The sequence below is a fragment of the Pan troglodytes genome, chromosome 14 (genome assembly GCF_028858775.2).
Source record: "Pan troglodytes isolate AG18354 chromosome 14, NHGRI_mPanTro3-v2.0_pri, whole genome shotgun sequence".
NCBI classification, from domain to species: domain Eukaryota; kingdom Metazoa; phylum Chordata; class Mammalia; order Primates; family Hominidae; genus Pan; species Pan troglodytes.
Genome location: NC_072412.2, coordinates 22,581,647 through 22,607,871, shown reverse-complemented (window position 1 = coordinate 22,607,871; position 26,225 = coordinate 22,581,647). Strand labels below are relative to the sequence as shown.

The 26,225-nt window shown below is 42.4% G+C and overlaps 1 protein-coding gene across 4 annotated transcripts in view; it reads left to right on the top strand.

Moving 5' to 3' along the window:
* SACS (sacsin molecular chaperone) overlaps positions 1 to 26,225 on the top strand; it is a 103,325-nt gene that overhangs the window by 14,806 nt on the left and 62,294 nt on the right. For all 4 annotated transcript variants that reach the window (XM_016925039.4, XM_016925040.4, XM_016925037.4 and 1 more), the window contains exon 2: positions 7,001 to 7,521. In XM_016925039.4, the coding sequence (XP_016780528.4) occupies positions 7,502 to 7,521 (20 nt within the window). In that variant the 5' untranslated portion in view covers positions 7,001 to 7,501. The remainder of the gene's footprint in view (positions 1 to 7,000; positions 7,522 to 26,225) is intronic.

Here is a 26,225-nt window from a genome sequence, read left to right as displayed (position 1 = left end):
TTTGAGACCACCCTGGCCAACATGGTGAATCCCCTCTCTACTAAAAATACAAAAATTAGCTGGGCTTGGTGGCAGGCGCCTGTAATCCCAACTACTCAGGCAGCTGAGGCAGGCAAATCACTAGAACCCGGGAGGCGGAAGTTGCAGTGAGCAGAGATCAGCCACTGCCCTCCAGCTGGAGAGACAGAGCAAGACTCCATGTAAGGTAAAAAAAAAAAAAAAAGAAATGGGTGCTATACTGAAGCACTCAAATGTGGAAACATCAGATGAGAATTTATATACAAGGGAAACAAACATATATGTCTAAAAATCTTGTAAAATGTTAAGCATATAATTATTAAGGAACAAAAAGCACTTCTGTAGTTGAAAACAGTAAAAATTAAGTTGAACTAAATGTATATTACTATTTCATTACAAGCAGAGATAATCTTTGTATTATATTTAAATGAAGGTATTATCCATATGAAAGAATAAATATAAATTAGAGCCTGTTCCTCAATTTCTGCTTTTCTCTTAGGTTGTTTCTTTTTTTATTTTCAAGAGTTCTTTCTATATTCTGAACACAAAACCTTTGCTGATTGCTGTGTGGCAAATATCTTCTATTTTATATAGCTTGCCTTAGGTGAGCAGAAATTCTTAATTTTAATGTAACTTGAATTTTTTTTTTTTTTTTTTTGAGACAGAATCTTACTCCCAGGCTGGAGTGCAATGATGCAGTCTAAGCTCATTGCAGACTCTGCCTCCTGGGCTCAAGTGATCCTCCCACCTCAGCCTCCCTAGTAACTGTGACTACAAGTGCGTGCCACCATGCCTGGCTAATTTTTGTATTTTTTGTAGAGATGGGGTTTTGCTGTGTTGCCCAGGTTGGTCTCAAACTCCTGAGCTCAGGGGTTCCGCCTGCCTCAGTGTTCCAAAGTGCTGGGATTACAGGTGTGAGCCACCGCACCCGGCCTTGTAGTTTGATTTTAACAATCCTTTCCTTGAGGGTTACTGCTTTCTATTTCTTTTTAAAGGAATTCTTATTTACCCTGAAGCCATAAAGATATTGTGTTCCACTTCCTTCTAAAATTTTTAAGGTTTGATTTTCTCACTTATGTGCTTAATCATCTAGAATTGATACTTGTGCACAGTATGGGGTTCAGATAAATTTTCGTGCTTGTTTCCATATAGTTAACCACTTGCCCCAGTAACATTTTTGGAATGGCCCAGCTTTCCCCCACTAAACCCTGCTGATACCTCTCTCATGTATCAGGTTCTCATTAATGCAAGGGTCTGTCTCTGAGCCTTTTACTCTCTTTGATTGTTCCCATGCGAATGCCACATAATTATTATGGTTTCATGTTAAAGCTTAATATCTTCTAGAGCAAGTCTTCCCTCTTCTTCTTAAGTAGTGTCTTTGGTTATTGTGTTTTTATTCTACAAGGTTGCTGGGGTTTTGATTCAAATTGCTTTGAATTACAAGATCAATTTGAGGAGAGTTGACATTTCAATGATATTTAATCTTCTAGTTCATCATGTACATAACTCCATTTTTAAAGGGTCTTTTTAATGTCTTTCATTAAAGTTCATCGATTTTCTTCTTAAAATTCCTATGTAAGTTCTTTCATTATAATTATTCCAAGGTAACATTTTTTTCTTGCTTGATAAATGTCTATCATTAACAAATACTTTTCTCTTAAACTCTTGCTGGTATGTAGAAATGCAATTTAACTTATATCAGTAATCTTGAAAAAATCTGTTATTAACATTGTCAGTTTGTATGAATTTTTTTTGAATACTCTATCCATGAATAGTGATGGTTTTGTTCCCCTCTTCCTTCCCCTCCTCCCTGTTCCTCTTTGTTTTTTCTGTCTTGTTCTGGCTGCCCCCTCCAATACATGCTGAGTAGAAATAGAGATCAAGAAAGATCCTTATCACTGCTAAGCATGAGATTTGCCATTTAATTTGCCCTTTAAAAAAGTTCCCTTCTACTTTTTTTTTTTTTTTAAGATGGAGTTTCTTGTTGCCCAGGCTGGAGTGCAATGGCGCGATCTTGGCTCACTGCAACCTCTGCCTCCCGAGCTCAAGCAATTCTCTTGCCTCAGCCTCCCGAGTAGCTGGGACTACAGACATGCGCCACCACGCCCAGCCAATTTTATATTTTTAGTAGAGACGGGGTTTCACCAAGTTGGTCAGGCTGGCCTCGAACTCCTGGGCCTAAGTGATCTGGCCTCTGTGGCCTCCCAAAATGCTAGGATTACAGGCGTGAGCCACGGTGCCCGGTTGACTTTTTTTCTTTTACCTTAATCAATCTTCCAGAAGTTTGCCAATTTTAGTAGTGTTTTTAAGGAATTAACTTTTATTTTTGCTGATAGTCCCCATTGTATCTTTGTTTTCTCTTTCATTAATTCTGCTCTCATCTTTATTTCCTATTTTCTTTGGGTTTATCCCCAAGACATTTTTTCATAAATTCCTTTTTTGAGATGGAGTCGGCTCTGTCCCCCAGGCTGGAGTGCAGTGGCGTGATCTTGGCTCACTGCAACCTCCGCCTAGTGGGTTCAAGTGATTCTCCTGCCTCAGCCTCCCGAGTAGCTGGGATTACAGGCACACACCACCATGCCCGGCTAATTTTTTGTATTTTTTAGTAGAGACAGGGTTTCACCATGTTGGCCAGGCTGGTCACGAACTCCTGACCTCAGGTGACCTAACAGCCTCAGCCCCCCAGAGTGCTAGGATTACAGACGTGAGCCACCACGCCCGGCCTTTTTCCTAAATTCTTAAAATGGATACTTAACTCATTAATTTTTAGCTTTCCTTCCTTCTGGATGAAATCATTAAAGGATATACATTTTCTCATAAATTTACTGATCTCCATTTTTAATAACAAAGAGCAGGTTAAAGACTTAGTGTTTTCAGCAGGCACTTCGATCAGCATTTAATGAGTCATTTTGTATTCATTTTATTTATCTTTAAAGTTATTCTCTATTTGTGGTACTGGGTTTCCATTTATAGTAGATGGAAAGTTTCTTTTCATAATACATTTATTTAATTAAAATATCATTTTGGGAAAAATAAATATTAAGTAAAGAATAAATAGGTGGTGCACAAGTAGGCCAAAGATCACCAAAGTAGTATGTTGTAGCTCAAAAATGAAAAACAAATTATGAGAGTGATTCATCACGGGCTGTATTTTGAGAAAAGAATGATCTGGGTAACCGCTGCCTTATCACCTTCACATGTATTGGCTCACAGCATACATAATGATTCAATCATGGTAGGTAATTTCTGACAATTACGGAGAGTATGGCAATTTCCAGGGAGATGAACATGTGTAAACGTTCTAAGTTTCCAGGAAAGGAACAATAGTGTTTGGAATTCTAAATTGTGAGTTAGATGTTAATGGCAGAAGTAGTATTAAAATTAAAAGACTGGGCTGGGTGCAGTGGCTCACACCTGTACTCCCAGCACTTTGGGAAGGCTGAGGTGGGTGGATCACCTGAGGTGAGAAGTTCGAGAGCAGCCTGGCCAACATAGTGAAACCCTGTCTCTACTAAAAATACAAAAATTAGCCAGGCATAGTGGTGCATGCCTGTAGTCCCAGCTACTCGGGAGGCTGAGGTAGGAGAATTGCTTGAACCCGGGAGGCGGAAGTTGCAGTGAGCCAAGATAGTGCCACTGCACTCCAGCCTAGGCAACAGAGCGAGACTCCATCTCAAAAAATAAAAAAAAGAAAAGAAAAATCAAAATGAAATTAAAGACTGGATTATTTGAAAGAGATTGCATTCAGAAGGTGTGAGACGAGGACACAGTGATCTCTGAGACCTGGCATGTGTGTATCAAGGACAAGTCATGTCATGTTTAACCCACTTCCCCCTTATTAATGGATGAGACTATCGGACTGGCCAAGCAGTGTAAGTCAGAAGGAAGACTGCAGCTTGGATTAGTAATACATTGGGCAGAATCATCCTATTCTGTTAGAAATGACAGGAATAAATGTGATTGATAACAGTATATTTATAATGGCTAAGAGAGTTACTGAGGAAATATTATCCAAAGATTGATTTTTGTAATAAATGTATCATTGCCCATGGGGAGTAAAATTTAATAATTTGCCACGGAGCTCTATGCTGTTTAGCAGTGTTATCAAACACGCCTGGTGATATGAAGTTAATTAATATTCTACATTACAGAACATGTATTCTTAAAGATATCCACAAACTGGAATTAGAGATTCAGTGAGGTCGACAAGCATGAATGTGCAGTGTTCCACTGAGATCAATACTGCTCTGATTGCCTTCTGATGTTCCTACAGAGGCCGAGCACTAGTGGCAGATAGCCCTGGAGGTCCTGCTTCCAGTGTAACTAATTCCAGATTTCCCTTGAGTTCTGATCTATCATATAAAACCTGCATGTTTTATATTCATATAAACGTGTTTATATTCATACTTTTTTTTCTTTTTGAGACGGAGTCTGGCTCTGTCACCCAGGCGAGAGTGCAGTGGTGCGATCTCTGCTCACTGTAGGCTCCGCCTTCCGGGTTCACACCATTCTCCTGCCTCAGCCTCCTGAGTAGCTGGGACTACAGGTGCCCGCCACCACGCCCGGCTAATTTTTTGTATTTTTAGTAGAGACGGGGTTTCACTGTGTTAGCCAGGATGGTCTGGATCTCCTGACCTCCTGAATCTCCTGCCTCGGCCTCCCAAAGTGCTGGGATTACAGGCGTGAGCCACTGTGCACGGCCCCAAGTCCTATATTTTACAGATAAAGAAATTGATCCTAATCCATTACTTTATTATACATGACCTCTTTTAATTTTAAACATTTCAAACTGGAGTCCAATTTTAAGTCTATTATCATACAAAAGGTTTCCATCCTCTTGCTAATATAGTTCCTTAATTCAATTTTACTTCTTAAATCCTAAATTTACATATATAATTTTCTACTTCTTAGCATGGCAATCAAAATTTCATGAATTATTCATGAAAGAATAATAAGATTTTGCATTGATATGTTTGAATTAATCTCACTCATGATGCCTAGTAATATTTTTAATTATAGCAAGTTACTGGGAAAGTGTTTTCAGAAAAGCATTTACAGTGAATATGGAGCTCTTTTCCTGGGTTTTCATGAACATCCAAGAACTGATAATGTAATCAGTATAGCTTAGGTTGTTATTCCTACATTCCTTTTTTTCCCCACAATGAAACATTGTTGCATAGCAAACGCAGAATAAGAAGTCCGGAGCTGGTCTTCCTGTTTCCAGTCCATCCCCTCCTGGTTGGATGGGCTGAAACAAGTAACTGACCTTCCTGTGCATCAAGTTTAACATATCAGCATCTCTACCTTTCTTGTTCTGTCTACTTGAAATTTAGTATGATAATGTCTAAGAGAGCATCTTGAAAATTATGAAGTATTTTAGAACAATGAATGGGCAGAAAGTGCAGTCTCATGTGTCCCTCCACTTACCATTGTTTATAAAGTTTGCCGGCCGGGCGCAGTGGCTCATGCCTGTAATCCCAGCACTTTGGGAGGCTAGGGCAGGCGCATCACCTGAGGTTGAGAGTTCAAGACCAGCCTGACCAACGTGGAGAAATCCCGTCTCTACTAGAAATACAAAATTAGCTGGGCGTGGTGGTGCTTGCTTGTAATCCCAGCTACTCAGGAGGCTGAGCCTGGAGGATCGATTGAACCCGGGAGGAAGAGGTTGCAGTCAGCTGAGATTGTGCCATTGCACTCCAGCCTAGGCAAAAAGAGCGAAACTCCTTCTCAAAAAACAAAAAAAAAGTTTCTCATTTTTCACTGAGGCTTCCTTGGGTTAGCCCAGATTGTGCCCAGCACCCTAAAAAATAAAAATTAAAAAGAAAGTTTGTCATTTTTTTCTTCTATTTATTTCTTAAAATGTTAGACTATTACAGGCACTGATTGTTATAAGGAATATTACTAGTAAAATAAAGCCTTTCTGATAACACATTTACCCTTCCTTTTCTAAGGTAAATATTTTGCTTTCAAACATGAGTTATTATTGTACACATAAAGTTGTAGGTTTGGGTCGGGTGCAGTGGCTCACACCTGTAATCCCAGCAGTTTGGGAGCTCGAGAGGCAGGGAGATCACTTGAGGTCAAAAGTTCAAGACCAGCCTGGCCAACAGGGCAAAACCCCATCTCCACTAAAAATACAAAAACTAGCTGAGTGTGAGGGCAGGCGCCTGTAATCCCAGCTACTCAGGAGGCTGAGGCAGAAGAATCACTTGAACTCGGGAGGTAGATGTTGCAGTGAGCCAAGATCATGCCACTTCACTCCAGCCTGGACAATAGAGGGAGGCTCTGTCTCAGAGAAAAAAAAAAAAAAAAAAAGGGTTTGGATTTAAAGGGTGTCGTTCCTGAAAAAAGGCACATCACATGTGAGTGAAGCACATACTGCCACTTGGAAGAAGTCAGAGAAATAGAGGGAACATGAAACTAAGTGGTTAAGTAGATGTACTTCTAATTTTATTTTTTTTGAGACAGAATCTGGCTCTGTTGCCCAGGCCGGGGGAGTGCAGTGGCGCGATCTTGGCTCACTGCAAGCTCCGCCTCCCGGGTTCACGCCATTCTCCTGCCTCAGCCTCCCAAGTAGCTGGGACTACAGGCGCCCGCCACCACGCCCGGCTAATTTTTTGTATTTTTAGTAGAGACGGGGTTTCACCGTATTAGCCAGGATGGTCTCAATCTCCTGACCTTGTGACATGCCCGCCTCTGCCTCCCAAAGTGCTGGGATTACAGGCGTGAGCCACCGCGCCCGGCTGATGTACTTTTAATTTCTATAGCTGCACATGTGCGTTTGTTGGTTGCCTGTCTTGTGAGGCCAGAAACGAATGCCATGCTCTTTGGCAGAGCTGTAGTGCCACTAGCAGAGTATAATTAGAAAGTCACTGGAGCTGAGTACCATGGCCCTCTTCAATGAGGAATTGCATTTTCAGTGCATTGACTTCAAGTGCTTTTCCTTAACCCTTTCTTTACCCTTCCTTGATTTTTCTTCCAGGATCACAGAAGTGAGGCCAAGATGCCCATGTCACCAGAGCCAGAAGAAAGGCTCATACCAAAGAATATTTTACATCTGCTGAGATGAGGGTGAGAAACAAAATCCAAGAATTTCTGCGACGTTTTCCCCAAGAACCTTCAAAAAGAAATACAGAAAATTCTCAGATGAAAATAAATTGATTTTGCTCTGGGGGAAAGCCAAAAACCTTTAGCGAATCCACACTGTTTTATCCTGAGAACTTCCGTGGGTCGCTGGATCAGCAGGCAACCATTATCAGACTGGAGAGTCATACTTTAAGGAACACAAATGCAACACACGACAATGTTTCCTGACATCAGATGATGAATGGACACTGAAGGGAAAAACAGGCTTTTTTTCCACCTGGCAGGAAGAGCTGAACTTGGAGTACACATTTAAAGGAATCACAGAGGGAAGACTTAAACAGAAGAAAGAAGCGTACTTTCATGGTTTTCACAAACAAATATCCCAGGAGAAGTGATCATGGAGACCAAGGAGAACAGGTAAATGAGTTAATGTTTTAAATGACAATAATTTGCATTGGGATTTTAAGACTTCTTGGATTTTCCCAAATGAAACATAGGCAAAAACAAATGAAAGCACTCGAGAGGTAAAAGTGAACTAACCATCCATATCTCAGTTCTAACTGAAATTTTATACGTAATTTTTCAAGCCAAGGGTTAAAAATAATTTCTTTGACTTTGCCCAGATTTGCATTTTGTTTATACTGGTGAGGCTATTGCAATGGAGAGCTAACTAGATGTAGCCCATTTTCTCCTTCATAAAATGTATCTATGAGTGCCTCTCACTGCCATATGATTGTTTGGAAAATATAAAATAAACAACTGTGAAATACTTAGAATTGTATTGAATAACCTGAGGAGAGAGGGAGAGGGGAGAGAGAAAGAGAACTGTACTTTTCCCTTTATAAATTATGACAATAAAATATAATGCTTGCTCTTTTTCTCAAATTTAGTTGCTATCTTATAAGAATATATGCTTATTTTACAAGCTTGAGGATTTGTGCAAAAAAAAGTATGTATATTTATATAATTATTCCTTAAATTTCTGTATGTGCTTCTTTTTTTCTTAAGCATAACAAAATACTCTTTCATTAATTCTGAATGCTGTATTTTGATATTACATTCAATAATTGAAATTTTAGTGCCATAGAGATCAGGGAATTCTTCACATCTTGTAACCTAAAGATATCAACAAATAAAACGTCTTGATATTTGGCTTTCCAAAGCAAAACACTGAAAAGAACTCACTGTATTGCTCTTTACCTTTTGAAAATTGTTAACCATTAGACAGTGGAACAAAGTGATACTTTTTCAGTAGTGTTGCCTCTTAGTTTCAGGATTCATTTTGTGACTGGTTGTTATTTAAGTGTGTGAATGGACAAGAGTATTGAGACGACTTTATGGGTTTGATTTTTATTAAATGATTGAAATATTTCATTGTTTTCCATATTTCTAGTATTATGAGAAGTCATGTGAGATTAATTTCCACACCATTACTGATGCTAAATTATTTAAACATGAGAGAAGTCTACTTATCTATCATCATACATGTTATCTTGCAGTATTTCTGTAGATTTTTTTAAACCTTCTAAAATGCTTCCATATTAATGCATTCCCTCCTAGTTTTGGAACCAGACTTTTTTTCAAATCAAAGGTGAACCCATTTTCCTTTAACTTTCCAGTTGACTTCTTTGTATTGGTAATTTCGTCTATACATCCATTTTAAAGAGCAGTGACTATGTAGAATCATTGACGCTGACACTAACTATAAATGTTTAATAATTAGGATTGATTTGATGCATCTAAAACCAGCAGGTTATGCTGTCTTTGTATTCAAAATGCAATAAATTCCATTCATAGCTAGAAAAAATATGAATTAACTTTGCGTGTATTTTTGCAGAGATTTACATTATATAGGCTTTACGTACCAAATTACTTAAAGTTAAAATGTTAGTGACTAGATATAGCCACATTTATGAACACACAGAGTAGATGTTTTGAGAGTCAAAACATCAGTCTTTTTAAAAACAATACACTTTTATCAAACCAGGCTGGTTTATATAAAACCAGCACTTTGGGAGGCTGAGGTCAGGAGTTCCAGACTGGCCTGACCAACATGGCAAAACCCCGTCTTTACTAAAAACGCAAAATTAGCTGGGCATGGTGGAGCAATCCCAGCTACTCGGGAGGCTGAGGCAGTAGAATCGCTTGAACCCAGGAGGCGGAGGTTGCAGTGAGCCAAGATCGTGCCATTGCACCAGCCTGGACAACAAGAGTGAAACACCATGTTTAAAAAAAAAAAAAAAAAACGGCCAGCGCGGTGGCTCACCCCTGTAATCCCAGCACTTTGGGAGGCCGAGGCAGGCGGATCATGAGGTCAGGAGATCGAAACCATCCTGGCTAACACGGTGAAACTCTGTCTCTACTAAAATACTAAAAACTAGCCGGGCGTGGTGGTGGGCACCTGTAGTCCCAGCTACTAGGGAGGCTGAGGCAGGAGAATGGTGTGAAGCTGGGAGGCGGAGCTTGCAATCAGTGAGCCGAGATCGCACCACTGCACTCCAGCCTGGGCCACAGAGCAAGACTCCGTCTCAAAAAAAAAAAAAAAAAAAAAAAAGTAAAACCTGTTTTATTAAGACCATAAATATGCCTAGTCTCATTATTCTGGGGAAAAACAGTTCTTTTTTTTTTTTTTGAGACGGAGTCTTGCTCTGTCGCCCAGGCTGGAGTGCAGTGGCGCAATCTCGGCTCACTGCAAGCTGCGCCTCCCGAGTTCATGCCATTCTCCTGCCTCAGCCTCCTGAGCTGGGGCTACAGGGCCCGCCACCATGCCCGGCTAATTTTTTGTATTTTTAGTAGAGATGGGGTTTCACCGTGTTAGCCAGGGTGGTCTCGATTTCCTGACCTCGTGATCCACCCGCCTCGGCCTCCCGAAGTGCTGGGATTACAGGCGTGAGCCACTGCGCCGGGCCAAAAAGAAAATTCTTAAAGAGGATCCACTCTAGGCTTCTGGAGCTCTGGTGTCCATAGTTGTGTGTGAGGGTGGTGGGGGCATGCTCAGAGTCACAGCATTAACACACAGGGCCTTCTCAGGCCTTGGCTTTATGGAAATATTGTGGGAAAAGCAGTTAAATTATCTATCTAATAAGGCATGTAAAACCTGATGTACACAATGAAATGAAAGCAGATATAGTATTAAATATATTCATCTGAAGTTTCAAGCTAAACGTTGCAACATAACGAATCTCATTTGTTGAAAGCTGCTTTGGGACTGGCTCCTTCTCCATTGCTTTCAGGAAGATGTTGGAGCCTCAGAATATGTTAGTGCAAAAGGCGGATTCCAGAGGTGGGCCAGATTTGGGGAAACTGCCCCAAGGGTCCTGAGGAAACAGCTCTAGTTACAGTGTGCGTAAGAGCAGGGCATACTTGGGCTTAATTCAGACTAGTGGAAATGTCTAGGAATCCTCTCTTATGTTGGGGGGCGGGGGCTTCGTTTGATGAATGTGACAACTGAAGTCACATGACTTGCTCAAAATCATATTCTGACACCTATTAAAATAGTAAAGAAGACTTTACTCAGGACTACTTTGATAGGCACCAAGACGATTGCAACAGGGGAGAGGGATAGGGACTCAACTCCTAATACAGCACAGACAGCTGAGGATTCACAGCCAATGTGCAGTGTGAGGGGTCACTGCATGGAAAATTACTAAGGGGGAATGTCAAAAGTCAGGGACTCTTGCTGAACTGACTTGAAACAATGATCGGCTATCAAGGTGGGGTTGAGGAATCCGATGGGATGTGGAGGTGATCAGATAGCCGGAGTCAGGGGATTCTGTCTGAACTGACTTGGCGGGATGCATGCACCAGCTGGGCTAGGCAGATCACAGGCAGGACCCGAAGACAATGCCGTGTCAAAAAGAGGGCGTGGGGGAGCCTGTCTAATGTTTGGTTAAAGAGAAAGTCTATTTTAGTTCCCCCTGTTGTTCATGAAAGAACAGACATTCTTCTGTCTGAACCATCTAAGTCCATTTCTTGTTGGTTGTCTTTTTTGTTCATTAAGGACCAGCTGAACCATCTGTTGAGACTTGGTGATAGAGGATATTTGCTGGATGCTTCAATAAGTCAGACATTTATGAAAAACAAAAAGAAAAACAGGCCGGGCGTGGTGGCTCACGCCTGTAATCCCAGCACTTTGGGAGGCCGAGGTGGGCAGATCACGAGGTCAGGAGATGGAGACCATCCTGGCTAACACGGTGAAACCCCATCTCTACTAAAAATAGAAAAAGATTAGCCGGGCGTGGTGGCAGGCGCCTGTAGTCCCAGCTACTTGGGAGGCTGAGGCAGGAGAATGGTGTGAACCTGGGAGGTGGAGCTTGCAGTGAGCCGAGATTGCGCCACTGCACTCCAGCCTGGACAACAGAGCAAGACTCTGTCTTGAAAAAAATAAATAAATAAAAAGAAAAACAAAGATGCATGGGTAGAGCAGACTGTAAACTCAGTTTCTGAGTCTAGATGTCGGGCTTGCAGTATCTTCGGGTGGCAGAATGAGGATGGCAGTGGCCCTCTAGTGGCTGTCCTGGCTTTCAGTTTGAATGTCCTTGGTGATGGCATAGACATCAGTGTCACGGTCATGGTTATTTCCTGGAGCAGAGTGTGGAAGATACACTGTGCCAAATGGCTGACTTTAATTTGCAAAGAGGTGAAAAATAGCTCAAAGACAGTGAACACATCTAGAAACTGATAACCTACAAGGGTGTGCTGTAGTTTTCTATTGAAGCATAAAATATCTCTCTACAATGATGCCCCCTTTTTGATTCAAGATAACCAAAGTAAGATTGTTTTCACTGACAAAATGTCTGGTTTCATTAGATTTGGCCTGATTATTTACATAAATGCAAAAAATAATAATTGATGACGTGAGGGTTTTTTTTGCCCATTAATTTTTTAAAGTCAGGTTTAATAGGATACAATTTACCTATAATAAAATTCTCCCTTTTTGTAAATTTATTGTGATTTGAAAATACTAAAATTCATGATACGAATTCATGGTAAGAGAAGTGTTTTCTGTGGAATTGGCAGTTATTTAGTTGATATTAGGAGAAATAATACTTAATATTAGAACTTTTTTTTATTATACTTTAAGTTTTGAGATACATATGCAGAACATGTGGGTTTGTTACATAAGTATACATGTACCATGGTGGTTTGCTGCACCCATCAATCTGTCATCTACATTAGGTATTTCTCCCAATGCTATCCCTCCCCTAATCCCCATCCCCCGACAGGCCCTGGTGTGTGATGTTCCCCCCCACCCCGTGTCCATGTGTTTTCATCGTTCAACTCCCACTTACGAGTGAGAACATGTGGTGTTTGGTTTTCTGTTCCTCTGTTAGTTTGCTGAGAATGATGGTTTCCAGCTTCATCCATGTCCCTGCAAAGGACAGGAACTCATCCTTTTTATGGGTGCATAGTATTCCATTGTGTGTATGTGCCATATTTCCTTTATCCAGTCTATCACTGATGGGCATTTGGATTGGTTCCAATCTTTGCTATTGTGAACAGAGCTGCAATAAACATACGTGTGCATGTGTCTTTAGAGTAGAATGATTTATAATCCTTTGGGTATATACCCAGTAACGGGATTGCTGGGTCAAATGGTATTTCTGGACAGTGAGGAATCGCCACACTGTCTTCCACAATGGTTGAACTAATTTACACTCCCACCAACAGTGTAAAAGCTTTCCTATTTCTCCACATCCTCTCCAGCATCTGTTGTTTCCTGACTTTTTAATGATCACCATTCTAACTGGCATGAGATAGTATCTCATTGTGGTTTTGATTTGCATTTCTCTAATGGCCAGTGATGAGCTTTTTTCCAAATGTTTGTTGGCCACATAAATATCTTCTTTTGAGAAGTGTCTGTTCATATCCTTTGTCTACTTTTTAATGGGGTTGTTTTTTTTTCCTTGTAAATTTGTTTAAGTTCCTTGTAGATTCTGGATATTAGCCCTTTGTCAGATGGATAGATTGCAAAAATTTTCTCCCATTCTGTTCACTCTGATGATAGTTTCTTTTGCTGTGCAAAAGTTCTTTAGTTTAAGTAGACCCCATTTGTCAATTTTGGCTTTGATTGCCATTGCTTTTGGTGTTTTAGTCATGAAGTCTTTGCCCATGCGTGTGTCCTGAATGGTATTGCCTAGGTCTTCTAGGATTTTTATGGTTTTAGGTCTTACATTTAAGTCTTTAATCCATCTTGAGTTAATGTTTGTATAAGGTGTAAGGAGTCCAGTTTCAGTTTTCTGCAAATGGCTAGCCAGTTTTCCCAATACCATTTATTAAATAGGGAATCCTTTCCCCATTGCTTGTTTTTGTCAGGTTTGTCAAAGATCAGATGGTTGTACATGTGTGGCATTATTTCTGAGGACTCTTTTCTGTTCCATTGGTTTATATATCTGTTTTGGTATCAGTACCATGCTGTTTTGGCTACTGTAGACTTGTAGTATGGTTTGAAGTCTGGTAATGTGATGCCTCCAGCTTTGTTATTTTTGCTTAGGATTATCTTGGCTATACGGGCTCTTTTTTGGTTCCATATGAAATTTAAAGTAGTTTTTTCTAATTCTTTGAAGAAAATCAATGGTAGCTTGATGGAGACAGCATTGAATCTATAAATTACTTTGGGCAGTATGGCCATTTTCATGATATTGATTCTTCCTATCCATGAGCGTGGAACGTTTTTTCATTTGTTTGTGTCCTCTCATATTTCCTTGAGCAGTGGTTTGTAGTTCTCTTTGAAAAGGTCCTTCACATCCCTTGTAAGGTGTATTCTTAGGTATTTTATTCTTTTTGTAGCAATTGTGAATGAGAGTTCACTCATGATTTGGCTCTCTATTATTGGTGTATAGAAATGCTTGTGATTTTTTTCGTATTGATTTTGTGTCCTGAGACTGCTGAAGTTGCTTCTCAGCTTAAGGAGATTTTGGGCTGAGATGATGGGGTTTTCTAAATATGCAATCATGTCATCTCCAAATAGTGACAATTTGACTTCCTATCTTCCTATTTGAATACCCTTTATTTCTTTCTCTTGCCTGATTGCCCTGGCCAGAACTTCCAATACTATTTTGAATAGGAGTGGTAAGAGAGAGCATCCTTGTCTTGTGCCGGTTTTCAAAGGGAATGCTTCCAGCTTTTGCCCATTCAGTATGATATTGGCTGTGGGTGTGTTGTAAATAGCTGTTATTATTTTGAGATACGTTCCATGAATACCTAGTTTATTGAGAGTTTTTAGCATGAAGGAGTGTTGAATTTTATCAAAGGCCTTTTTTGCATCTATTGAGATAATCATGTGGTTTTTGTCATTGGTTCTTTTTATGTGATGGATTACGTTTATTGATTTGCATACGTCGAACCAGCCTTGCATCCAACATCTACGGAACTCTCCACCCCAAAGCAACAGAATGTACATTCTTCTCAGCACTACGTCGCACTTAAAATTGACCATATAATTGGAAGTGAAACACTCCTCAGCAAATGCAAAAGAACACAAATCATAACAGTCTTTCAGACCACAGTGCAATCAAATTAGAACTTAGGATTAAGAAACTCACTCAAAACCGCACAACTAAATGGAAACTGAACAACCTGCTCCTGAATGATTACTGGGTAAATAACAAAATTAAGGCAGAAATAAATAAGTTCTTTGAGAACCAATGAGAACAAAGACACAACGTACCAGAATCTCTGGGATACTGCTAAAGCAGTGTTTAGAGGGAAATTTATAGCACTAAATGCCCACAGGAGAAAGCAGGAAAGATCTGAAATTGACACCCTAACATCACAATTAAAAGAACTAGAGAAGCAAGAGCAAACACATTCAAAAACTAGCAGAAGACAAGAAATAACTGAGATCAGAGCAGAACTGAAGGAGATAGAGACACAAAAAAACCCTTCAAAAAATCAAGGAATCCAGGACCTGTTTTTTTGAAAAGATTAACAAAATAGATCGCTAGCCAGACTAATAAAGAAAAGAGAGAAGAATCAAATAGACATAATAAAAAAGGATAAAGGGAATATCACCACTGATCCCACAGAAATGCAGACTACCATCAGAAAATACTATAAACACCTCTACCCAAATAAACTAGAAAATGTAGAGAAGATGGATAAATTCCTGGACATATACACCCTCCCAAGACTAAACCAGGAATAATTTGAATCCCTGAATAGACCAATAACAAGTTCTGACATTGAGGCAGAAATTAATAGCCTGCCAACCAAAAAAAGCCCAGGAGCAGCCAAATTTTACCAGAGGTAAAAAGAGGAGCTGGTACCATTGCTTCTGAAACTATTCCGAACAACAGAAAAAGAGGGACTCCTCCCTAACTCATTTTATGAAGCCAGCATCATCCTGATACCAAAACCTGGCAGAGACGTGAGTTTTTTGAAGTTTGCTTTGCTGGAACTTGTGACAAGGACTTCTTTTTTTTTTAAGGTGGAGTCTCACTCTGTTGCCGAGGCTAGAGTGCAGTGGTGTAGTCTTGGCTCACTGCAACCTCCACCTTCTGGGTTCAAGCGATTCTCCTGCCTCAGCCTCCCGAGTAGCTGGGATTACGGGCATCTGCCACCACGCCTAGCTAATTTTTTTTGTATTTTTAGTAGAGACGGGGTTTCATCATGTTGGCCAGGCTGGTCTCGAACTCCTGACCTAGTGATCTGCCTGCCTTGGCCTCCCAAAGTGCTGGGATTATAGGCGTGAGCCACCATGCCCGGCCCTGATTAAACTTTTGAAAGCATCTGCAGGTTAGGAAGCCATGCTAAGAACTTGCTCTCAGACTTTATCTGCAATACCTATATATTTGGGTGAATTCCTCTTTTCTGGGTCCTAAGGTTCCTGGGCCTGCCAGAAAATGACCTTCTTTACTCTTCTGGAAGGCTGGGAACTCCATAAGCAAGGTACCAGGCAGATTTCCCGAGAGGCCTTTGTAAGCATTCTCTCCATAAAGTCAACCTTCATTCCTTAAAACTGTCTGCTCATATCTGATTCTGTGCATATCATTCTCAAATATGACATTCCAGTCAAAGCCTTTGTCATATGACCAAAGTTTCCAATTACGCCTTGTTACAAGGGGAACAGATTCCTATTGAGCTTATGCAAATAAATATATAACTATGAAGATGAGTTTCTGAATTCTGGAGGGATTAGGTGGGAAGGCAAAGGTAAATGCTTTATTTCTGTTTACAAAGGCATAATCACTAAATTGCATGGTATAGATTGTGAATTATAGGTAGTTTAACTGTTATAGATAGCTTAACAGAAAAGGAATTTCTTAAATCCAACAGCAATATTCCAAACAAAAACCATTGTCATCATTTATTAGTTCATTCAGTCCCGTGTAATTAATTGTTGTTCTGCTTGATCTAAGGTTAGCAATTTTATGAATCCATAGCTTCTCTACTATATCTCTGGAAAGTTTTTTTTTTTTTTTTGTCGAGATGGAGTCTCGCTCTTTTGCCCAGGCTGGAGTGCAGTGGCGCAATCTCGGCTCACTGCAAGCTCCGCCTTCCAGGTTCACGCCATTCTCCTGCCTCAGCCTCCCGAGTAGCTGGGACTACAGGCACTTGCCACAACACCCGGCTAATTTTTTGTGTCTTTTGTGGAGACGGGTTTCACCCTGTTAGCCAGGATGGTCTCAATCTCCTGACCTCATGATCTGCCTGCCTTGGCCTCCCAAAGTGCTGGATTAGAGGCGTGAGCCACTGCGCCTGGCCTCTGGAAACTCTTAGTCTAGTAGTGTGGCCTCAAAGTTAATAAGGAATGCCATCAGGAGTCTGTTCCCAGATTACCTGGCTTAGTTCTTTCCATGGATCTCTGAGACAGTCCCTTTTTGGTGAGGACAAGCACTTCGGCCTGTGATTGCAGATGCTTCTGGAAAAGCATCACAGTAGAAAGTAAAACAAAAGTGATGCAGAAGCCTTAAGACGGTTAAAGAGCTAATGAAAGTTTATTTGACAAGGAAATTTTGTTATTTCTGTGGCATGTGTGAACCTCCAAAATTTGAGACAGGTCTCAGTTAATTTAGAAAGTTTATTTTGCCAAGGTTGAGGATCCATCCATGACATGGCCTCAGGAAGTCCTGATGACATGTGCCCAAGGTGGTCACGGCAGAGGTTGGTTTTCTACATTAAGGGAGACATGAGACATCCATCAATATATGTAAGAAATACAGTGGTTTGGTCTGGAAAGGTGGGACAACTTGAAGCAAAGGCAGGAAGACTGGAAGTGGGGAGGGAGCTTCCAGGTCACAGATAGGTGATACACAAGTGGTTGCATTCCTTTGAGTTTCTGATTAGCCTTTCCAAAGGAGGCAAATCAGATATGCATCTATCTCAGAGAGCAGAGGCGTGACTTTGAATAGAATGGGAGGCAGGTTGGCCCTAAGCAGTTCCCAGCTTGAGTTTTCCTGAGCGATTTTGGGGGCCTAAGATCTTTTCCTCTTATATGTGTAACATTTTAAAACGGTAACTAGAATTATGACTAAAAATATTATACCAGGACATGTCACGGACAATGCAGGTATTGACACATTTTCTAGGAACTTCTTATAATTTCTAAAATATTTATATTAATAATATTTACCCATTTGAATGTAACCTAGCAAAGGTTAGGTATCTTTTTTTATTTGATACGCTTTTTATTCAGTTCAACAAATCGAATAAACTTAATAATTTTTAACATCACTCTATTTACAAGGTGAAAGAACAAATTTGGGAGGATTTTCCAAGGGCCTTATGGGAAAACTCAAGGTCAATTGTAGATCAAGGTTTTGTTTAGGATTTGATTTGGGGAAGGCAAAATTGTCAAAAATATCAAGAGGTTTGAACATTTGACTAAATAGGATGTTAGGTTGGTGTGAAACAATGCTTAGCTACCTATTTAACCAAAGTGACTGGCCGGGCGCGGTGGCTCACGCCTGTAATCACAGCACTTTGGGAGGCCGAGGCGGGCAGATCACGAGGTCAGGAGATCGAGACCATCCTGGCTAACACGGTGAAACCGTGTCTCTACTAAAAATACAAAAAATTAGCTGGATGTGGTGGCGGGCACCTGTAGTCCCAGCTACTCAGGAGGCTGAGGCAGGAGAGTGGCATGAACCCGGGAGGCGGAGCTTGCAGTGAGCCGAGATCGCGCCACTGCACTCCACCTGGGTGACAGAGCGAGACCCCTTCTCAAAAAAGAAAAAAAAAAAAAAGTAAATAAAAATAACCAAAGTGACTGAGGACTAAGCTCTGATTTTTATCTTACCCAAATTCCTATCTAAGGGGTCTAGGGAGTCACGCCATATAAACCATAAATTCTAATCAGATGGGTTATATTTGACCCTATATATTGTGACTTACAATTCAGTCTCACTCTGGCATAACATTATGAGACAAGGGAAAAAGATTTAACCTCAAAATATATTTCCTTGCCATACCTTGAAATTGCCCTGCTAAATCTCTTGCGGGAAAAATCCACATTCTACAGAGAATCCCCTTCCCTTGTTTGTTTTCCTTCCTTCCTTCCTTCCCAGATCCAGGAGATAATTGTAAGAGTTAAAGAAAGAGGAAAGAAACACAAAATGTGGCTTGGCAGTCAAAGACAGGTTTTCTTTAGTTAAAACCTGAGACACACCCCTGGCCAATAGCAGTCAGGAGCACTTTCTCTTATAGGTTAAGAGTATATATTGGTTTTAGGGTGAGGGGGCTTATCACAAGCTTGGAATGTTTATGTGTGCGGAGAAGTTTATGGCAGGGTTGGAAGCTCTCTGGTAGGAGGGGAGGTTATCTCAAGGCTGGCATCTTCCTGGCTGGAGGGGGCTTATCTAGGGGCTAGCATGCCTGTGATGGGGGATGTTAGAAACAAGAGCTCAGAGTCACAAGGAAAATGAGCACTCAAAGGATTTCTCAGCAAGACAAATTTACTTCTGCAGAAGGGTGCCACTCACACTTCTGGCCACTGCGAGAACACACCAAACAAAGGAGGGAAGGGGGTTTTATCCCTAAGGTGGTTAGTCCCTGCTTCTGTGTCCTGTCCCCATAGGCTGGAGTAGGAGTGAACTATCTAAACTGACCCAATTGGCTACTCTTTAAAATTGAATATGGCTAATTAGGTGGGAAGGGAGAGGCTGTCCATTACAGTACAAGACATGTTTGGGCATGTCAGGGCACGGCAAAGGCGGGAAGGGTAGTTTCGGTGGGAGGGGAAGTTTACAGAATGGGTAGCCAGGAGTAAAAGAGGACTCTTTCCAAACAAGAAAGAGATGTGAGTTACAGATTGGGACCGGCAGGAGAAGTTGTTTACAGAGCAGGTAGCTTAGGAGAAAGGACAAGGAAGTTGATCTCGAGAACAAAGAACAAGGAAGTCAGAAATTAAACCTTTGAAGAGAAACTTACTGTATCTGACAGGGAGGAGTTTGGGATGTTTCTGGTTGGAGATGTTATTTGTGGTTTATGGTCATGCTGACCTTAGCTATCAGGCTGATGCTGTTTGGATTTAGGTGGTTTTTTATTAAGGTGAACTTTAGAATGAGGGGCTTGTCCGAGATGGCGATGCTCCTGCTCTATCAATAATTAACTAAGAGCCAGGCATCCATTTTTTTTTTTTTTTTTTTTTGAGATGGAGTCTCGCTCTGTTACCAGACTGAAATGCAGTGGCGCAATCTCGGCTCACTGCAACCTCTGCCTCCCAGGTTCAAGCAATTCCCCTGCCTCAACCTCCCGAGTAGCTGGGACTACAAGTGTGCACCACCACTCCCAGCTAATTTTTTTTTGTATTTTAGTAGAGATGGGGTTTCACCATGTTGGCCAGGGTGGTCTCAACCAGGCATCCTTTTAAGTCCAATAAAAAACAATTTACAACCTGCTCTCTCTGAAGTCTGTTATCTAAGAGCTTCCTCTGCACAATAAAACTTTGTCTCCACAATCCTTTACCTTAACCTAAACATTCCTTTCCATTGATCCCAGATCTCAATTGTCCTCAAATAATAATATTTGATAAGCTCAACCAATTGTCAACCAGACAGTGTTTAAATTTACCTATAGCCTGGAAGCCCCTGCTTTGAGTTGTTCCACCTTTCTGAACCAAACCAGTGTATTTGTTTATTTATTTATTTTTTGAGACGGAGTTTCACTCTTGTCGCCCAGGCTGGAGTGTAATGGCGCCATCTTGGCTCACTGCAACCTTTGCCTCCTTGGTTCAAGCAATTCTCCAGCCTCAGCCCCCTGAGTAGCTGGAACTACAGGCACGCACCACCACGCCTCACTAATTTTTTATATTTTTAGTAGAGATGGGGTTTCACCGCATTGGCCAGGCTGGTCTCGAACTCCTGACCTCAGGTGATCTGCCCACCTTGGCCTCCTGAAGTGCTAGGATTACAGGCATGAGCCACCACACCCAGCCAAAACCATGTATTTCTTAAATGTATTTTTAAAATTTAATTTAATTTAATTTAATTTTTTGAGATGGAGTTTTGCTCTTCTTGCCCAGGCTGGAGTGCAATGGCGTGATCTTGGCTCACTGCAACCTCCACCTCCCGGGTTCAAGCGATTCTCCTGCCTCAGCCTCCTGAGTAGCTGGGATTACAGGCATGCATCACCATGCCTGGCTAATTTCATATTTTTGGCAGAGACAGGGTTTCTCCGTGTTGGTCAGGCTGGTCTCGAACTCCCAACCTCAGGTGATCTGTCCACCTCGGCCTCCCAAAGTGCTGAGATTACAGGCATGAACCACTGCACCCGGCCTGAATTTATATAAGTTCTGATTTATCTCTAAGCCAATGTGAATAGAAATCCTTTAAGGGATTTTATAAGTTAACTTGGCAATCCCATGCAGAGGTAGAAAAATACCATACACACATAACATACATGCATACGTATATAAAGTTACATACAGATGCAAATAGAGACCTTGTAGCTTTCATTCTAATATTTTAGCTACATGTCAGGTAAAAAGAGTAAAACAAAATTCACAGGTTTGTATAAAATACTTGGCTGTCATCTTTGCCCTGCTTCCTAAGTGTTTCTGACAGATAGAATAAGGTAAGGTTACCTGCTCAGTACGAGCGCTAATGCTTTCCACCAATATTTATGGAGGAGACTTGTAAGATTTTCATTTGCTCATATATCTGATTGCTTTTGGGGGTCCTTTGAGAGCTCCTGATGTGGGTAGGAGACCTAAGATTCCGGTGATTGTAGGGAGGTGGGAGGCTTGAGTGGGAAGGGAAAGTTCTGGCAGAAGTGGACAGGTGGATGGTGGAGAAGTAGGGGTTTCAAAGAAAACATATTAAAGGATTCAAAGGAACTGAAGGGAAGATCAAAGGTGGTGAAAGGAGGAAAGAGGAGCAGAGGGGATAGGAAGGGGGAGGTCTTAAAGGTGCCCGTTTGGGGGAGCCATCAAAGTTCCAAATTATCCTTAGTAAAAATTATGCCATAAGGAAGGAAGTGGACAGAGTGAGTGCATGCCCTAGTGGCCCTAGTGGTGGAGCATACAGCCATCAAGGGCTTGAGAAGGGGGGTTTCAGTGACTGAGAAGCTCCCATACTCTTAACTAATGGTACTTTGCAAGCAATGAAGCCTAGGACTCTGACCCAGCCTCTATATCTAATAAACAGGGAAGCCCAGGACTCTGACCCAGCCTCTATATTTAATAAACAGGGAAGCCCAGGACTCTGACCCAGCCTCCCTGTCAAATGAACAGAGAAGCCTAGGACTCCTCTAAACCAGCTTCTACAGTATACTCAGAATCTTAAGAATCAAAGTCTGTCTTTACCTGGAGCACTGGCTTAGGAGTTGGACTCATGAATGGATCCCTAATAAATCAGTCAGAACTGAAGAAAAGGCTTCAAAGGTGTGTGTCTGGGTATGAGAGGTCCAAGGATCCAATGATAAGATGAGAGGTCTAGGAGTCCAATGACAAATCTTTGTTTGTTTTCGAGAGGGAGACTTGCTCTGTCACCCAGTCTGGAGTGCAGGTGCTCGATCTCGGCTCACTGCAACCTCTGTCTCCTGGGTTCAGGTGATTCTCCTGCCTCAGCCTCCCGAGTAGCTGGGACTACAGATGTGTGCCACCACACCTGGCCAATTTTTTGTATTTTTAGCAGAGATGGGGTTTCACCATGTTGGCCAAACCAGTCTCAAACTCCTGACCTCAGGTGATCCACTTGCCTCAGCCTCCCAAAGTGCTGGGATTATAGGCATGAGCCACTGCGCCCAGCCCTAATGATGAATCTGATCCTATGCAAGTCATGACACTGTAAGTGTTAAAGAACAAATTATTCTGACATTTGTTTAAATGGTGAGGAAGACTTTTTAGGGCTATTGCTACACAATGGGGGTGAGATTGGGCTCAACTCCCAATATGGCAAAGAGAGCTGGGGATTTCTAGTCAATGAGCAGAGGGTTCAATGCATGGAAATTCCCAAGGGGAGACATCAAGGGTAGGGGATTCTTGCTGATGGCAGGCCAGGCTGATCAGATATTAAAGGTAGGGGAGTCTTGCTAAACTGACTTAGCAGCATTCTTGCTACAACTGAATAGGTAGGCCAAAGACAGGGCCCCAGGACAAGGTATAGTGGAAAAGAGGGCCATTGGTGATGGAACTCAATCTCTAGCACCTCACGTCTCCCTGGAGATCAGGGGTGAGGCTGAAAGTTTCAGCCCATTAATCACGTGGTTGGTTCCCTTGGCCACCAGCCCCCACCTGGAAGCTATCTAAAGAATAACAAGAAGGCCAGGCACCGTGGCTCACGCCAGTAATCCCAGCCCTTTGGGAGGCCGAGGCGGGCAGATCACGAGGTCAGGAGATCCAGACTATCCTGGATAACACGGTGAAACCTCGTCTCTACTAAAAAAACAAAAAATTAGCCGGGCGCAGTGGCGGGCGCCTGTAGTCCCAGCTACTCGGGAGGCTGAGGCAGGAGAATGGTGTGAACCCAGGAGGCGGAGCTTGCAGTGAGCCGAGATCGTGCCACTGCACTCTAGCCTTGGTGACAGTGCGAGACTCCGTCTAAAAAAAAAATAAATAAATAAATAAAAAAAAGAATACCAAGAATACTGAGGTAGGGCCAAAAGGGGCTCTTTATTAATAACAAAAGACACTCCTATCACTCAGAAAATTCAGAGTTTTAAGTGCTGTGTGCCAGGAGTCAGGGACAAAGAAGAAATATAGGTTTTTGATGAAATCACAATGGGAGTACTAAAAATTCAGGTGGTAGAGAAGAGTCCAGTGTTCAGGAGAGCAGGCAGAACAGTGGGGTCCATGTAGCTGAAGACAAGCACAGCCAGGGACGAGCAGGTGGGCAGTAGAGAGCCAAGGAAATGAGCAGAGAACACGGGTGATGAGGGACAGGGGAGGATGTGGGCTTAGGGCCATGACCTAGTGCCAGTAACCCAGAAACAGAGCCAGGGCCCAAAGAAGGAACAAGTGGATTAGCCATATTCCACCTGTCCTAGGTTTCAGGAGTTCATGAGGATAAATAAAGTCAGTGCATATTTACACAAATATCTCCATGGCTCCAAACTCCAAACTTGCTTGACAAGACCTTAACCTCCATGCTTCTCTCATCTGCTTAAATTCTTCCCCAGCTATTTCTGGGTGTCCTTGGAGAGGTGACGTCTCACATGGGCTTAGGAACAAGTTTGTTCATGTTCTTTCCATTTGAGCCTGTTGGTCCAGGGGCCCTGCCGTGGCTTTGCAGCTGGTGCCCTCTGAAAGACGTTACTGCCCTGTACCCAACTACCCTGTGAGCCCAAGGTGACTGCAACTTGTGGATGGGGTGGTGAGGGTTGGTGAATGGCCTCTCCCGATACCTGTGCTTATTGTGTTTTCTGTGAGGGAGGTGGCTATGCATGAACTCAGTCCTGCCCAGTATTTCATGAACACTGGCTTCCTCTTATGTTTTCAGAGGCTCAAAACCAGTCCTTCACATGTGGCCAGGAGAGGGGAGAGAAGGGCCTGTCTTGTCCCTTCTATGGCTTCTCCCTCTCTCCTCTTTTTCTTAGATACCTCTGCATCCGAATGAAACAAAACTCTCAACAAATATCCTTCCGCCTCCTTTAGGAGAAAACAAATCGTGTAATGGAAAGAGCATAAACTTTTGAGCCAGACATCCTTGGTTTGACTCAGCTTTGCCATTTGCTAGTCGTGTGGCCTTGAATCAGTTACTTTTTTCATATCATGAGGAAATAATGTTAGGGATTTTGCATGTAGAACACTTCACATAGTATCTGACACAGAATGAGTGCTCAAGAAAAGGCAACCATTGTTGTTATGACTCCCTTCTCCAGAAACAACACAAAGCCTAGTCATTGGAGGCATTGTATTTTCTAAGTGTGTGAATCACTCTCACATCCCAAAGTGCCTGTCATTTCACAGGCGTTCTAGGAAAGGTGCTGTCCACCACTGTCTCAGCCTAATAAGCAGTTAGTTGCAAACCTGGCTGTCTAATCCCACTTTGTTGATTTCAGGGATTTTCTTTTTGCCACTGTCATCCCTCCATATGTCCAAGTATGCCATAGTCTGTTTTGGGGAGAGGCTTATCTAGTGTCTTTGGCCATTACATAGGAAATGCAAGATGGGAAGAGAGGGCCCTGTTACAGTCCTGATGAGTACCACACAGTATCTTTAGGAAAAGAGTCATCAAAAGGCAACAGGATGCCTCCTGACCGTCTGAGGTCCTCGTCAAGTTGGGGGGACCCGGTGGACCCTCAGCTCCCAGCTCCGGGCTCCATTTTACTGCATCCTGGGAGACAGGAAAGTCAGTCTGCATGCGTGATTCCGAGCCCTTCCTTGGAGTATTTGCAGTCTGCATCTGGTCTGCAAAAGGTGACTCATTGTTGGCTCTGTCAGCTTCTGAAGGGTAAGGGATCCATGTTCCATGTGCACATGAAGGAACTCAGGGAGGAAAGGAGGGAACCCACACTGATGGGCACTTTGCAGTACTTTCCTGCCAATCTGGCATGCTGTACCTGTCACAGTCAGTTTGATTCCCTTTCTCCCTCCTGGATGGAATAGGCGATCATACTGTGTGGAGTATTCTACCGGTCAGGCACCCCACAGTCCAATCAGGATCAATCATGGGTTTATATGCAAAGGGGGAAACGGAACCATGAGAAGCCATCCTGGAACTTGGGGAAAGTAGTAGCTGTGGCATCATGACCCTCTAGACCCGAGGGACTAGGGGAGGAGCAATTACTTGAACCTTGAAGGGCAGAGTCCCGATGTAGAGCAAGCTCCCTGAGAAGGACAGTGACCTTGGGCTGAAGGACATAACCAGGCCCTGGTGACGCTGCAGGAGGCATGAATTCCCTGACCGTACTCTCTTCCTTACTCCCAGCTCCTGCGGGGGCTCCTTATGGGCCAACTCCACCTGCAGCCAAAGTGACCACAGCCCTGTTGCCCAAAGAGGCCAACCTGAGCCGGAGAGCTGGGTGGGCAGAGCCTCAGGGGCAAAGGGAAGACATTTGGAGTCTGTGGAAAGATGCTTGGATCTTCACCTCCTTCACCCAGAATTGACAGTAATCCTTTGCCTGACTTCCGTGCCTCTTGACCTCTTTTTAAGAATTTTATCATGAAAAATTTCAGGCATGTACAGAGGTATAGAAAAATATCACTGGGAGCATTCACAAACTCAGTGTGCAGATTCCACAATGATTGAAATTCCACCACATGAGTTTATATTGACCTTTTTCCTTGTGTTGGTATTTTAAAGCAATTCCCAGAGACCCCGTGTTGCACTGGTCCCCAGGCACGGCCTGTGGTGGCGTCTGCACTGAGGGGTGCAGGCGTGCGGTAGTGTTTCTCAGACAGCATGGCGGTCACCTGGAGGAGCCCAGAGTGGCCCAGGGCAGGTTTGGGCTGGAGAAGGAGGGACTCCTGTGTGCAGCACCAGAGCGAGCTCAGTGTAAACACCTGAATGAGGGGCATGACAACACATGAACACGCTCGCTACCTAACATCTGTGGGCGCTGGAATCAGTGCTCTTTAGACACGACGAGGGATGGCTGCCTTCACTGAAAAACAAACTGATAGCTTCTTCATGAGAATAACATAAAACAAATGTATTACCCAGTATAACACATTAGGATTTTATTTACTTATTTACTTCTTATTTATTTTTCTGAGACAAGGTTTCACTCCGTCACCCAGG